This window comes from Sycon ciliatum, chromosome 2, assembly GCF_964019385.1.
Source record: "Sycon ciliatum chromosome 2, ocSycCili1.1, whole genome shotgun sequence".
In the NCBI taxonomy this organism is placed as follows: Eukaryota; Metazoa; Porifera; class Calcarea; order Leucosolenida; family Sycettidae; genus Sycon; species Sycon ciliatum.
In genome coordinates, this window is record NC_088644.1 from 6,862,882 (window position 1) to 6,878,954 (window position 16,073).

Genomic DNA, 16,073 nt, shown 5'->3' on the forward strand with positions numbered 1-16,073 from the left:
GAGTCCTGGTGGGTCTGGCAATTTTTTCTCTTTTCAGGCAGTTCACTTCGCCAACTGATCCTTTGTATTATTATTTATTCTTGTTTTACTAGGGAATTCCCAACAGGCTTTGATGCTGTCCTTCTTTTCGTGGTGGAGGCCCTGCAATCAACTGGAGCACAGTTATTGTTCCAACTTTCATTGGCCCGCTGATCGGTCTAAATTAGACACTCAACATTCCTGGTTTCCCTTGGACACTCCGCTCCTGCCCTAACAAGAATGTGTTAACGGTTACCTGTATTGCCTTGCCTATTGGACCTTGGACAATGTCTTGTGTTCTCTCTCCTTTTTTTTTAACTCACGAAAGTGCTATTGGAGAGAGAAAAATTGCTGCGATGTGGAGTTTTGCCACATTTTCAATTCTTCTTCTCTGTATATGCCAGCTTTGACCAGTTGTTTTATTATTTATACTGTAGAATGTCATGCAGATGACGAAATTATCATAATTATTATATTTATTGACTTGTTTGCCAGAGTCCACAGTCATCATGTAGATGGGTATTTGTTCTGCCAATCTCAATATGCATCTCTATCATGATGTACTACGCAGATTTCTATAATTATATGAGCATATAGCTGGCGTACAGAATGTGTCAGTTGGTCATTAATCAAGAGTACATAGACGGTTTATGTACACGTGTTATTATCAATGCCCCACTCGGGCGTGTAGCTGTACTATCTTTCCAAGCAGCTCTCATCCCACTCTCTCTCTCTCTCTCTCTCTCTCTCCCTCTCTCTCTCCCTCTCTCTCTCCCTCTCTCTCTCTCCCAACCTCTGTCATGGATATCCTATAATGATGCACCCGCTCTAGGTGTACGGAACAAGCTGCAAGTGTTTTCTTCAGCTCTGAGCCAATTTCTTGTATTGCCCCTAGCTGATTAACGTTAGATGCCCAGTAGAGCGTTACTCTGTGACTTGAATGGGTACTTCAGCCATGCTAGTACCATGTAAGTTAGTTACTCCAGCTAGTGCTCGGGCATGCTGCAGGTCTGTAGCACCTGGCCAGGCCATGGGCGGTCCTTATTTTGAAGAAAAAAAGTTGACCTGCGCAATTCGTGCAAGACCGTTTTTTGTATGGTTATTTGAACTTTTTAAAACATTAGACTTATTTCCATGACCCGGTGAAGTATCTTATTTGACTGGACCATCTGAAATCCCCGGTGCTGCGGCCATGTGCGGGTAGTGTCCATCAGTGTGCAATTTGCTGATACGGTGCGCGATGACAGTGACATACTCTTGGTCCTTGATGCAGACCCCTTCCGTACTCCTCTGTGATTCCTGGTCATGATTTCAGTCGCTTGCATTATCCTGCCATCACTGAACTCGAGATCGCCTTTTAAAATTCCTTCCGAAGAAGGCTTGGTGCTCCTCATCAAGCCACTTTCCTCTTTCCTCACTTGTCGTCATTGTGATATTTGTTTTCCTTCTATTTCCTGAAATTGCGGCTGATTGCAAAGTGCCTGGTTTCTCAGCTGAGAAGCACTTTACCAGAAGCTATACGTGATAAAAGTTATCGAAATGAATTAAAAAAAGGCCAACAGGAGACTCTGAGCCAATAAGTATTCGAGAAGTATCATGTTCTCCCTTTTATGGCCTTGTAACTGTTGAAGTATCATGTTCTCCCATTAGGGCCTTGTCACTGTTCAACGTGGATGGCCGCTGAGACCTGACGATCATAGTAGCTACGGTATGAAGAGTAAATGAGCTCATGTACTCTTGCTAGTAAGTAGTATGTTCACTGGGCAAGTAACGTTAGTTGACTGGAAGTTTGCATGAGGCGTCAACATAATTACACCAGTATTGAAGCCATGTTACAAAACAAAGAATGTACATTGATAATGTAGGCCCTTCGTATACTAATACATTGCTGCGGCTGGAGTATTTTCTTGACATAGGGAGAGATTGAGGTACATGTAGTTCAGTATACCATGATTCAGCTGCATTGAAATAAATTGCCATGGCTGTGTGTGTGTTCAGTCTGTGAATTGAGTGCGTACTGAGCGTGTGTTGAGTGTGCACAACACACGGCGCGTGCGGCTTGTCGAGATGCAATTCTGACGTGGCTCGTCGAAGACACCGCCTTTGGCTTTGAATCAATGCTCGTGAGATTTATTTCAAAATTGTCTACGCATCATCACTCCGTCACCTCACTTGTACCACACGCATGATCTCTTTGCTGCGAACAGCCTTCCATTCACCCTTCTTCGCCACGTGTTCAGCCATGGTCCATCCTGGATCATTGTGAACAATCGAGTTGTTCTTTGTTGACAGTGATCATGGGCAATGCTTGTAGCTGCTTGGTGGGGGATGCGGATTGACAGGTACAAGCTCGTAGTTCGCAGCAGCGACACCATGGTATTGTACGAGGGTGTTGTACGAGTGCGGTGACCGAGTGATGTGTACACAGCTACATCGGAGTGTGCCGGTTCTTGGGACTCTCGACGCGTAATAAATAGTCCGTACGTGTAGATGGCGTGTTCAGCCATGCCAGGAAGCTGAGAATGTACCAAGCACGGCTCAATGCAGCGAGTCGTAAATAATAGACCCAAGTTTAGGGGGGGGGGGGCTCAGTTAATAAAAAAGAAACAAAACAGTAAAAAATCTCAGCATACTAGTATTGATCAGCTTTGGCGAATCATGGCTGCTATGACCGGGCACTAGTGATACAACTGAGTTGCCATTAGCTTCTTTCTACCTATCCCAGGCATTCGATTGCATCCTCTAGATCAGTGCCGGAGAACTAGGTGTGGATACGGAGTATGTATTGCATCCTCTACATTGGTGCTGGGAAAACTAAGTTACGTGTAGAAGTATATTTCCGTGTCATTGCTTAGTCTGGCGCAGATCTGGCTTTACCAACCTTTGCCAATCGTGGGCTACACTGTTTGAATCCGGCTGGTGGCTTGTACCTGTTTAGTTGTCACTGGGTAGGGTCCAGCGCTCTGCGATATCACCGACATCAGTCGCGTCTGCTTCGCACCAGAACAAACCCGAGGAGAGCTCTTCCTTGGTCATGGAAACCGCACCGTACAGCGTATTCTCATAGTTCTGCAATTGCTCGAAGAAGCCTCGGTTCGGCTGGATTTTCAGACGGCGGTTCTTAGCGAAAGCGTACGCCTCTTTGAGCGTCAGGAAATACCGCTTCATGAGGTAGCTGATGGCTACAGTTCCAGAACGGGATATTCCAGCTTGGCAGTGGATGAGGATACGCTGATTGGTCTTCAAGGCAAGATCAATAAATTCATGGGCTTTGTCGAACAGCCGAGAAATGTCTTCCTTTGGTTTGTCTTGACATGGCAGGTGGAGGTAATCCGATGGCTGGCCAACTGCTGGCTTTCTATCCGAAGCGCTTTGCTCAACAAAGGACAAAATGCGGGTGATACCCTCAGACTGGAGCCACTCTTTGTTGTAGGCCGCAGTTTCAGGCCCGACATAAAGGCCATTCGTGATGTGTGATCCGGTCATCTTGGTAGTTTCATCCTCTCGCTCGTAGCTTGGCCGAACAGTGACCGTGGCTCTCACAGGCTTCTGCTCTTCCATAGTGACTGACAGTACCTTCATTGCACCCTTGCTACGAGCACTACGTCGCCGCTGCAGGCTACTGCTGCCACCACCCACCAGGACATCACAAGAGAATGCTTTCTTTAATAAGGGCGGCTTCTTTGGCAGTTTGGGACTACTGGCCTTGCCATCCTCCAGGGTTGTTGACGTTCCAATGGGGAGTCGAGGTGAATGAGTTACGGAGAGGTTTTTCATCTCCTCCACCGGCCCCGGTTCTTCTGCTACGCCTGCGCGGACAGCTGTGTTGAAGACACTGTCGCCTGTTTTGCTTAGCATGTTGACGCTCTCCTTGGGTCGAGTCAGCACTGGATCCGGTGCTTGAGAGAGTTGGCGCATCTTTCTCGCATCTGGCACAGTGGCACTCCGTATCTGTCTCCGCCCTGGACTGCTGAAGGGAGATGAGGGGTTCGACGCCGGGTTTTCAGATATTTTGAACAGGCTCGAGTTCCCAAAGTGGTTTGCCATATTCACCACCAAATGCTTGTTCTGTCGAGGCATCATAAGATCACATAGAAAGTACACAGAGGCAGAGATTTCAGATTCTGTAAGACCACTAATATTAACGAAATTTTAATTCTAACGTTTTAACGAATTGCAAAATCGTTAAAATTTGAAGTCGTTAGTCATTTGCCGGTTTTGAGACAGAATTCTTTACCATTTCACTTCGCTAACCAACAAAAATCCGAAAATCGTTAACTCTCGTTGACGTTAAAATATCTGGTCTTACAGTACTGGTACTGGCAGACAGACAGAGGACATTTCATACAATGTATCATGTCATGATAAAGAGTACAATACATGATATACATGTACCCCCTCTTGATGATATTCAGATTTCTAGCCGAGTGTTTCTTCTACTTGGCAGTAGGTACATGACTTGTTATTCATCAGTTTCTGCTGGTCAGACCACCAAGTTAGAGTTTGCTTGGGTTGCGATAGTGTATGCCCTTGACAATGGAGAAAGTTTTGAATGTTATCGTGCCATGCCCACTGAACTAACTTTACTTGTTCGTCGCAAACACCACCTCTATTCTGTGAAACAGCGTAACAGATTCGTCGGTATCAAGTCTTACTCATGTTGTGTGGTTTGTCTATCTACTGTCGTATGAGACAGACAGACAAACAGGCAAACATAACATTATGCTGGGAGGCAAATACAGAGAGGCAGAGACAGCGACAGAGAGACATAGACAGACAGAGAGACATAGACAGACAGACAGACAGACAGACAGACAGACAGACAGACAGACAGACAGACAGACAGACAGACAGACAGACAGACAGACAGACAGATAGACAGACAGAGACTGGGAAGTCGGCTGAAGGAGACGAAACCAAGATATAAAACAGAGGGGAGGACCTAATTTGGAGTAGCACCGCTTATCTCATGCCCGATTGAGGTTTATAACTTTAAGTATTACCCACAAAGTTGACTGTGTTGTCATGTGAGTGTATTAGTATATCTGTTGGTTTTGATGTTGATGAGAAGTCTGACATAGTGATAGTCACAGAGTAGAATACTAGCTTTTCGTGGAGGAATTCGGTGCATAATCGACGCTGAGTGTTTCGGTATATTCACAGTATCCCCCGCCATGCTTATCAGCTTTTCGCGTGTTCAAGATTATACATGTGACACCATGGCGCTAGTCTGTAGTGTGGTTCAGTCTTCTTCTTTTAAATTTTGTTCAAGTAGTGTGCAAGTAGTGCTAGTTGAACTGCTAGGACAAACTGAGTAATCTGTTGAGGTACTGGTATGTCACACTGCTCTGGCACACTCCCAGCCCACGCCAGCGAGACAGAGGCTAGTCAAGTGGCAGTCAACCACAATAAGTAAGCGTGTGAAAGGAAGAATAATCATGTAAAAACGATCTTTCTAGATGAAACACAGTGGTATAGTGCCGGTACATGTATGCAAGAATGGCGCTTTGCCTTCTTGCCTCGTTCCTCATAAGTTCAGGTCGCTAAAGGTGACCCACCAGTTTCCCGGAGACCTTGTGAAAGACAGTTGTAGCGGTCTCTCTCCTTGGGACAATGGTGTGCTAAGTGAACTATTATTACTAATATTAGTGTGGTTTTGTTTGGATGAGGAGGTGACGTCCCTCAGGCTCCTCTTGGAGCTCAATGTCTTCTTCACTTCGAACGCTTGCGTCTCAACGTAATGACAGTAGTACAGAACAGGACTTTGGTGTGGGTTCATTCAATGTCCGCGGCTTGTCGTCAAGCCTAAAGAAACAGCAGCTTGCCGATGACCTTCGGAAATACAAAATTAAAATTTGCAGTTTGCAAGAGACTAAAATAAAGGACGGCTGCGACGAACTAGCTGGTGACTACAGGATATTCTGCTTACCAACGGCGAACAGGCATTATGGGCTTGGGTTCGCTATTCACAACAGCCTGTTTGAACGTATTCATCGGATATGGTCAGTATCAGACCGAGTAGCTGCGATACAAATCAATTTGTCCAAGAGAAGTACTTTATCTCTCGTCAATGTGTATGCGCCAACGGCAACCCGCGTAGCGGCAGATGATGTCCATCTCGACGAGTTCTACTCAGCGCTCGGAGATTGCCTGGGTTCAGTAGGGTCCAGTTCGCTCGTTCTCGTCGCTGGCGACTTCAATGCCAAACTCGGCCAGAGGGATGACTCAGGCGGCTCGTGCACCGGACGATATGGTCGTGGACGTCGTAACTACAGCGGAGCTATGCTAGCGGATTTCTGCGAGTCGTTTGGTCTCTTTGCATGTAACACTGCCTTTCAACATCCAGCTAGGCATCTGACAACCTGGACAGGTTGGAGGCACAACCCAAACGGCGGTTGCTCTATCCCTATATACAATCAAATAGATTTCATCTTGAGTAGCAGCAACCAGAAGCAGATTTTCACAGATGCCCGATCCTATGCTGGGACACTGGTGAAATCAGACCATCGGCTCGTTGTCGCACGCGCCCGTCTGAGCAGGATCTATGGTCTGTGGGCACATAACAACAAAAAAAGAACCGCGAAAGCTCAGAAGTTTCAGGTTCATAGATTGAGCGAGCACACCTGCCGGCAAAACTTCCAGTCCCAACTCACCCATCGGATCGCCAACGGCGCAGTAGACACATCCACACCGGAAGCACACTGGACATCGATCTCGTCTTTCATCCAGCAAACGGCAAAGAATACCATTGGACTGGCACAGCCCCCAAAGAAGCAACAGCGTTTCATGGATGATCAGCTACATTCCTGGTCGGAAGAGAAAAAACGGTTACGACTGCTGATAACTACAAGTAGGGATCCACAAAAAGTGGCTGATCTGAAGCATCGGCGGAACACCCTCTCACACCGAATCCGGCTGCGAGCAAAGGAACTAGCATCGAATGAGCTGGACGCTCGGGCGAGGGAAGTAGAAGCAAAGAAGGATACAGCACAGATGTTTCATGCAGTCCATCTACTCCAGCGACAAAAACAACAGCCTATCACTGTGCATGATGAAGCGGGTAGACAAGTAATACAGCCAGTCTCAGTAGCCATCCAAATCACCGACCACTTTTCTAAGCTGTACACACCGGAGCCTGGTGCACTGTTGCTGCGGCGACCGGGCCTTGCCGACCAGGATTGCGCTATTCAGTACCGCCGGCTTGAGCGGCCCATTTCTGAGGCAGAGGTGACACAGGCAGCTGGAAAGTTGAACAATGGCAGGTCAAGTGGCCCAGATAACATGCCAGGGGAGCTGCTAAAGTACTCACCTGCCCTCGTCTACTCCAATATCGCCCAGGTCCTCAACTCTGCCATCGAGACAGGCCTGCCCCTGAACAGCATCGGTAGTGGGTCGCTTATTCCGTTACAAAAGCCTGGCAAATCAAGGGGACCAGTCGCTCACCTACGGCCCGTGGTTTTACTCACAGCGCTCAGGAAGATTCTATCATTGATTGTGCTGCGGAGGATCAACAAGGACGTCAACAACTTCGTTGCACACACACAGAGTGGTTTCCGCCCCAGCAGAAGCACCACAGATGTTGTGTGGTCATACCGATGGTTGGCGGCTCGATGCCAACGTTATCGCTGTGCGCTGGATATCCTAGGCATTGATATGTCAAAAGCGTTTGACTGTATAAGCAGGCCACGGCTCATCTCGGTGCTGGGATCGTTCTTGCAGCCGGATGAAATCCGAATGATCAGTTACCTCCTCCAGGACACCGTACTGCGGGTTGTACTCCCATCCGCTAAGGGCCCGTCATTCCCCACTCTCCGCGGCACACCCCAAGGTGACTCGTTGTCTCCTGTTCTTTTCATTGTGTACCTTGAGGGTGCGCTGCGTGATGTCCGGCCTCTTCTTCTACCACGTCCCCCTGCCGATATCTCCCTGGGGTTACCAACTGAAACTGCCTACGCCGACGATGTGGATTTCGTGACTACTGATGGTGAGAGGCTGAGGACCCTCCTTCCAACCATATCCAACAAGCTCCTCGAATGGGATTTGAAAGTGAATGAGACCAAAACAGAGCACACGCACATCGAACGGCACACTGATCGCATCGAGGAGGAGTGGCGAACCACCAAGAAACTCGGGTCCCTATTAGGTGATGCCGAGGATATGCTACGGCGACAGCAACTGGCAACTGTTGCCTTTGGTAAACTCTGGATGCTGTGGATCCGTAGGTCGCTAGTTTCGGAGGATCTCCGCATCCGGCTCTATAATGCCTTTGTACTCCCTGTACTCTGCTACAATTGTGCAACATGGGCACCAACGAAACAGCAGCTGAGCCGTATTGAGGCCTTCCACCGAAAACAGCTGCGGGCGCTAATCGGCATTGTGTTCCCGAATCGGATTAGGAACGAGAGGCTCTATGAGCGTACCGGCGCGGTTCCTCTCGGCATTATCATCTTGAGAGCTAGGTGGAGGCTCTTTGGGCACGTCCTCCGGCTCCCGGCTGACTCCCCACCATCACTGGCCATGGGAGCGTACTTCGCAGAGCCTCGCCCAGCGGGCTGGAGGGGACGACCAAGACACACACTACCAACGCTACTACAAGATGATGCCAAGCGGATTGGACTTTCCTTGTCAAGCAAAGTCGATCTGGAGGCGTTCCGTGCCCTTGCTGCTGACCGAAGCGGTTGGGTGGGCATCTGTGCCCGAGTGTTGTCGGCACCCTAGTTTTTGTCTTCTTTTCGCATATTTCTTCTTTTTCTGAAACTGTAACAGTGTTATGGTCTTTTGTATCTATTCGAAGTGGCTTATGCGAACATTTTTGGCTGGTTTGCATGATTTGCATGCCCATTAATGCAGCTGCAGGCCATGCTGATGTCTACGCGAACAAGCACATAATAAATAATAATAAATTTAAAACTACAATCATGTAACTCATTACTGTACAGTCATTGTACATACTACCAGCTCTCTTTTTTACGTACACCAGCAAGACACGGCTTAGACCATGTCCCTGGTTTGTGCCGCGTGTGGTGTAAGACATAATCTGTACTTACCGTTACTTCGTTCAAGTAGGAATATCCGAGTGGACGTGCGATCGACAGCACTCGCTTCCTATGAGAACTGACTTCGCCGGATGGGACGCGGCGTTAATGCCTGTACCGTGTACCGAACACTACTAATACTAGTAAGCAACAAGTCTAGTGCGCCGCTAGTTACGGCCGGCACAAAGCTAACCTTCTCCTAGATCTCGGCTCTTGGTGGTCTGTGATCGAAACTGACCGTCCCTAGCGCGACCGTCAGATTTCTAGTGACAGAGAACGGGAGGAGAGATGGTTAGCATCTCACTTCACAATCAGAAGAGCAAGATCCCATGTGGTACTCCGCTTCTATTACTGCTACACGTTAGGAATTATTTTATCTACTGGTATTTTAGTTGCACATCGCTCTGCAAAACGAACTTTCCTGCTGTATGGACAAGAACAGGCGGCGCTCCTGACTACTCAAATAGAAAGGAAAGTGGAAACGAGACCAAGCATACACGCGGGTAAAGACAGTGATTATGTACGCAACGTGGCGATCACTCGCTTCCTATGCCCGTCGCACACACTATCTGGGTTCTGGGCCAGTATGCCTGTATGGGCACCTGTAGCTGTGAGGCTGTAGGTGTAAATGGCGCCGAACGCAATGCACGGGAATGCAGAGCGTGTGGCGTTGTCGAAGGCACTAAGTCTACGTATATGCCCAAAGCTAACGGTAATGCTCAGTATTATGGTTATGACTGAGGACGAGACTAGAACTAGTAGAAAGCCAGGGAGAGAGTGGAACACATAATGCCCCATCTCTCGCATCAGCCTACTGCTTGGCACAGAAATGGACCTGCATTGCGTGGACGAAGGTCTCGTGCCCCCCACAGTGGGCCACTACCAATTATTTCAGTCCAGTCTGAGGTTAGAACATTGCTAATCCCATGCAATGATGGTAACACAGTAACTACATTCTAGGTCAACAACAGGACGTCTCACTATGAGTATGACTATGAGTATGACCGGCACGCGGTAAGGCCTAAGGGTGTGTGCGTGGCAGACACTCACCACAAGCATGTTGAGCTTGAATAAAGAATCTATTGTGTCAAGTACAAGTACAGTGACCGCCGCGAATCCGGCTATAAAAAATAAAAAAATAAAGTTACTTTAAACCAGGGAGTCGTAAAATACCGGTATTTTACGACTCCCTGCTTTAAACTCGGATACTGAGCCAGTAATAAAAATGTTAAAAAGAGAAGAAACACATGAGAGATGTGTTAGAGCTAGGTCTCGGGTCGCTGAATGTCTCAGTAGCCTGTCAGTTTTGTGCCCTATTATCGCACTTTCTGACCGTTTATCATCTTGTTACAGTCGTGGATAGTTGCTGCATATACTCGTTCTCATGTGTTTCTTCTCTTTTTTAAAGTTACTTTACTTCTTTAATTTTTTGAAACTCGGATGTTGAGCCAAAAAAGAAGAAGGAAAAGGACATATTCTGTCAGTTTTTTGCCTAGTTGTTGCACTTTCTGACTGTATTATAGTATCTGGTTACAGTGATGGAGAGTTACTCCATAATATCCTTTTCCTTTCTACATTTTTAATTTTACTAGTTCAGTACAACTGAATCATGCCCATTCCTAGCGACGATGCCCATGTCAGTAAGTACTGACTGTAGCGCCTGTGACTGTGTTGTGGTTGTTTTGCTCTCTTTTATACTACTGTAGTAGACAGTTTACACTTCTGTTGCAATTCACATTTTTTAAATCGATTTTTGCTGTTCTCCTTTTTTTAAATCTTTGCTCTTCCTGCATTCATACCATCATTGGTTTGTGCGTTCAATAAAATACGTAGTACTCGGCATCTTTATTGTTGAGCGCACCGCATGTGGTACAGAATGTGTGGACTATGTAGTGTAGTCGTGGCATGCAGTACATAAGTGTGACTTCTGCTCTGCCTCTGACGTGTGAAGTAACGTCAGTAAGCTAATTGTGGTAACGTCTGTGAATACGTAGGCTGCGCTGCAAGTATGGTCCGCAGCCTGTGGTTAGGCAGTTGGACAATGACGTACTGATGCAGTCTGCGTGCGGCCAGTAACACTGACATGTACCGGCTGGTACTACTGGTAGTAGTGGGTCACTGTGAGCCCCTTGGCCCTCAGCAGTGCGCCCCCTTTTTCTTCAGCCTTTTCCTGATTCCATGACGCGGTGTAAGGAACAGGCTGAAGAAAAAGGGGTGTACACTCGTACATACTGGCGTGGTCAACACTGACAACAGCATCCTAAGTTACCTAACGTTGCCTAGCCTATCCTAACGCTGCCGGATCATTGCACTGACCATGAAACTGAGTGAGAGAGTATCTAGCCCTACTCCCCTGTTGTACTGATAATACCGGTAATAATATAATAATATTATGTAACGTTACTAGTACATTTAGGTAACATAGCCTTAGCAGTAGTGAGCTGCGGCTTTGGACTTCTAATAAGTCCTGAGCTGCGGATCCGACGATGATGTCATAGGGAAAATGTGCTCAAGTAATTACTAATAATTAGTATGCCTCTAAGGTATGGTAACGTTATGGTATGGCACGGTATGGGGTAGGAGCGCAGTAGAATGCCCTCCCGCCATGTAATTGTTTGTAAAGACCACAACAAGGGCACCTCCACGTAAGGACGATTGTAAGGATGATTATAATGTATAGCGAGCTGCCTGACCACAACATGGTCATCCTACTGAGATACCGATTACAGTACATTGGTACCTGTACGCCGTTATCTAGGACAGATGTCCAAAGGTTAAGGGGTCCTTTGTGGATCCAACATTCTAATCATGTGTTCCATATCTCCCTCCCCGTACAGTTCAGTAATCTTCACGTAGTATTACAGATGCATACTGAAGTAGTATTCTTCCCCCTCCCCAGTTTACTCTCAATTGTTAGTATCCCAATCTCTTACTACTAGTATGTGCTTCCATAGCCATTTCTAGGCAAAGCTTTCGCCATCATTTTATTGGGTCGTCATCCCGTTTGAATGTGCGAAGTAAAAATGAAAACCACCACCACCACCACCACCAACAACAGCAGCAGCAGCAGCAGCAGCAACACCAACAACAACAACAACAACAACAACAACAACAACAATACTCCCCTAGGCCCTGCACTACAGGTGGCAGGTGTGCGGGTAAAGCTTCCTAGTGATAATGTACATGTACATGTACATGTACATGTAGCTCGCAAAGCAGTGACATTGGCAGAACGATACAAACCTCATGGCAGGCACTTCCTTGAATTCTGCTCCATTTCTTTAGGCCACACCAAGTTTTTTCATTGTTTCTCGTCACCGCGCGCGTACCTTTCTTGAGGATTGGACCAAAAAAAAATCTCGCGTCCCGGTAAACACGCATAAAAAGGCGTTGTAAAAGTACGCGCGGCGTCAAATCTGGAGTGCAGTGTTAGTGCACGAACCGAAGGACGACTTTTGCACCGTGTATGTACGCATACCGGTAGTTCAAGTACCACACCACCACACGACCTGGTCTTCTTCTAACATGCAACACTGGACTTCCTCACCAGAGGCCGGTGCAGGAGCCTGGTTTTCTGGCTGTATGTTGCAATTGACTGTCACGCGTGGTGTATAGTCTGATTTTAGGTCATAAATTGGGCCTTTGTAGTGTAAATAGCAGTTTTTGTTTTTCAAACCCTATTTTGTTTTTTTTCCGCCCGCCCGCGTTCCTTTTGAGATTTTCAGGTGACGAGAAACAATGAAATAACTTGGTGTGGCCTTATCTACATATCACACATGCATGAAACACACCAGACAACACCAAATTCTGCCAATTTTTCTGCTGCCATTATCCGCCTAGGGCTAGCAGTGTGTACATGTGCGTGTCTACAATGTACGTACGTGTGCTCAATACCAATCTCCACATGACTGCGGTGGCCAGTTGCAATCGGATTTCCCTCGAGTACATTCTGCAAATGTGTCTGGTGACTCTGTGTGTATGTGTGTTTGTGTGTGTGTGTGTGTGTGTGTGTGTGTGTGTGTGTGTGTGTATTTGTGTGTATGCTGTGTGTGTGTGTTGTGTGTGTGTGTGTGTGTGTGTGCGCGTGTGCGTGTGTGCGTGTGTTACTTACTGTGGTGTGGCGAGACCATAAGTGGGATCATTTCCAAGTACACCCAAACTCTGGGGACTTCAGGGGGTGTCGGCCGGTGGGCGGTTCAATAGCCAATTGAGTCATCTTTCCAAGATTCCTTTTGAGTCTCTCGCCCCTCTCCCGAGGAGACCCACGTGACCAGGTTTGGCAGTGAGCAAGTACACGTGTGCGTGTGTATAGCAGATTACGTTGGAGTGTTACCGCATACTCAGCGCTCTATTGTACAGCACACGCTTTGGAAGACGAGCGATGCCCCACATAACACGTCTAGAGCAGAATATACATGTACGTCAATACGTGGGCGCTAGCGCTAGCACTAGCACTGAGGCAGTGACTGAGGCACGCAATGATGCATACGATGTACAATGTGTCGTGTACATTATGTACATCCACCAAGGGACCACGTACACTTCATTCTGTGGTACTAGTACTAGTCTTGTTCTCTATTGACTATTGACAAGTATTGTACTTTCCCAGCATGTGCTTCATGACTCGACTCTCCACATCACGTCACAATCATCATCGCATCTCCTCCATCCAGGCCAAAGGCAAAAGAGACAATACAGTTATGGTTACATGTACGTATCCAGGACGGTTGCCAGCATGTTACAAGGCGGAGAACACACAGTGCAGGTGTTGGGAACAGTGCTCCTGACTACAACCATCATCGGCTGGCGGAGTCCTGGTACGGTCTTGCCACCATCTGAACCCGACTGCATAGGGTCAAGCCTCAGTTCGGACCTGTATTCGTCGGTTGGTGGATGTGAGTGCTGTGTAATGTTCTTCCTGCACCTGTAGATCTACTGCTTTTAGTCTGTGTTGACTGTTGGGTTGGCACTTGGCGGTGTACAGCCTCGTCCACAGTAGCACAGCCACCACAGACACTCTAGCCTGGAGTGGGCATGTACTTTGTACATTAGTGTTACATCACATTGCACTGTTGCCAGTAGAACACAGTCAGTGCGTGTCGATCTTCGCAGTAGTTCACACTGGAGCTACTTACACTGTATACCTGGCAACGTTGGCTTCGCGGTTACAACCATGAGTACATGTACTGGATCAGTGGTAATAATTATGTATAGGATATTGCACGGTTCCGAGGGGATTATTTTTCAAAACCCCAAGGCGCGCAGCGCCGCGGGGATTATGAAAAATAATCCTCGCGGACACTGTGCAATATCCTGTACGAGGTGATTCGTCATTATTTAACACGAAAGTAAAAAAAGCCTTCCGTAGGGTTCGAGGTGTGAATCTTTCCATTTCTTCCTCTAAAAATGTAATACTGATATCCTTGGATTGCAATGTTGGGTTTGTCATTCACATAATCCTTGGTGTTGGGAAGCAGGTGGCAGTTGAAAAATGGCAATTTTCCGCATATTATTAATTTTTGTTGTGGTCATTTCTTAACATCATGGTAAAATAGGCCTTAGCAGCACAAATTCAAGTCAGTTTTCAATAGAAGGAGACTCTACGTATCCAGGATGGTCCAGCAAGACTGGATCAAGATCATGTTCATCCAAATACAAGCCATTCAAGCTTGCATAGCAATATGTGTATCACCCTGATTTCATGTGCAATTGTGATCAACATCTGTTAGCAAATTCAGTGATTGCCAATGTTTGGCCATTACTAGGGCCAACACACTGACATTCCTCCTTCCCAGGCGTCGTTTCCAGTATGTAGCTATCATAATTATACTTCCTCTTCAGCTAATATGTTGTCACTGGAGGTTGAAACCAGCGGCTATGACTCTCTTATACTCTATTTTACCGTAAACATCGCGCACATGCAGACTGAAAGCTCTTGCAATGTCACTTCCTGAAGGAATATCAGTCTCAATTTTGGAGGCGAACTTGACAGAACATTGGCAATGGCAACGGCAAAAAGAAATTTGACGTTACTTTTTGCAGGCGCTGGCAATGAGATATTTTACCGATTTGTTAAGAAATGACTCAATGTTAAAAAATTACGAATCACCTCGTATAGACCACACTTTTGGGGTGATCAGCAGCGCTGCGCTGCATGCATGCAGCATGATCATAATATTATGAGCCAGTGCACTGTGAACGGAACACCGAACGCGAAGTACCTGTAGTTCTGATAATATAGTCGTTTGTTCGTCGCCTCTCCAGGTTTTGATCCACTCGGTTTGACTGAGGCGAATGCGGATTGTCACACACTTTCTTTGGTTTGTCTCCCAACTCAAGACGAAGCCTCATGAACTCTGCTGCTTGTTGGTAGCTGACAAGACCGTGGGGAAAAGCGATACTGATAGCGATCAAGTGAAGACGACGAAATAGTAGATATTGTAATTATTTGAAAATAATTTGAGGTGCTCTGTTCATCTGTCACCTACCGGCGTGGAGGCGATTTATTCCCTACAAATCAAAGACAACAATGAAGAATTGTCAGACACGGACGTCCGTCCCATGGCTTAGTCAAATGGTGTAAGAGTATCCGAAATAAGATGGATTGTTTGTGATCGTGTGGAACAAATTTGACAAGACCAGTAGAGCGTGAATGGGTACATCTACACGTACATGTAGAACCAATGACATTGAGTTAGTAGTAGGCTAACTGCTGCAAAGATTTATCTTTCTGGTCTGTGAAAGAAGGAATTTTCCAAACACTGTACTAGAAACCAAAGTTTGCATTGAACGGCGATGCTCATTACTATGCGTCGTCTTTGTCATTTCGTTCAATGTTTCTATGACAACTCGTGTGCTGGACGAGCATTTTGTTGTCACTAGAGAGGTTTTGCATTCCGAATTTCGGAATTATTTTCGGAATGTGGCGGCAGCAGTCGAAAAAGTAGTCGAACTTTCGGAAGTGTGGTGGCGAAAGGGCATGGTTTTCCGAAAATGGATTTTCGGCTCTTTCATGTTTGG

The 16,073-nt window shown here is 46.8% G+C and overlaps 2 protein-coding genes across 2 annotated transcripts in view; one reads left to right on the plus strand and one right to left on the minus strand.

Annotated features, from left to right (window-relative positions):
- Nucleotides 1–1,581, plus strand: part of LOC135808446 (lysophosphatidylcholine acyltransferase 2-like) — a 39,134-nt gene extending 37,553 nt beyond the window's left edge. The window contains exon 16 of the mRNA XM_065321637.1: nt 93–1,581. The gene's annotated coding sequence lies outside the window, so the exon portion shown is untranslated. The remainder of the gene's footprint in view (nt 1–92) is intronic.
- Nucleotides 1,582–1,773: 192 nt separating this feature from the next.
- On the minus strand, nt 1,774–9,645 carry LOC135808447 (dual specificity protein phosphatase 16-like). Its single transcript, XM_065321638.1, has 2 exons — nt 9,066–9,645; nt 1,774–4,086 (listed from the first exon to the last, which is right to left on the minus strand). The coding sequence occupies exon 2, from the start codon at nt 4,063–4,065 to the stop codon at nt 2,953–2,955; it is 1,113 nt and encodes a 370-aa protein (XP_065177710.1). The 5' UTR covers nt 4,066–4,086; nt 9,066–9,645; the 3' UTR covers nt 1,774–2,952.
- Nucleotides 9,646–16,073: the final 6,428 nt, after the last annotated feature.

Excerpts from the sequence above, each read along its gene's own strand:
- LOC135808447 (XM_065321638.1), bottom strand. The coding sequence starts at position 4,065 with ATGGCAAACCACTTTGGGAACTCGAGCCTGTTCAAAATATCTGAAAAC.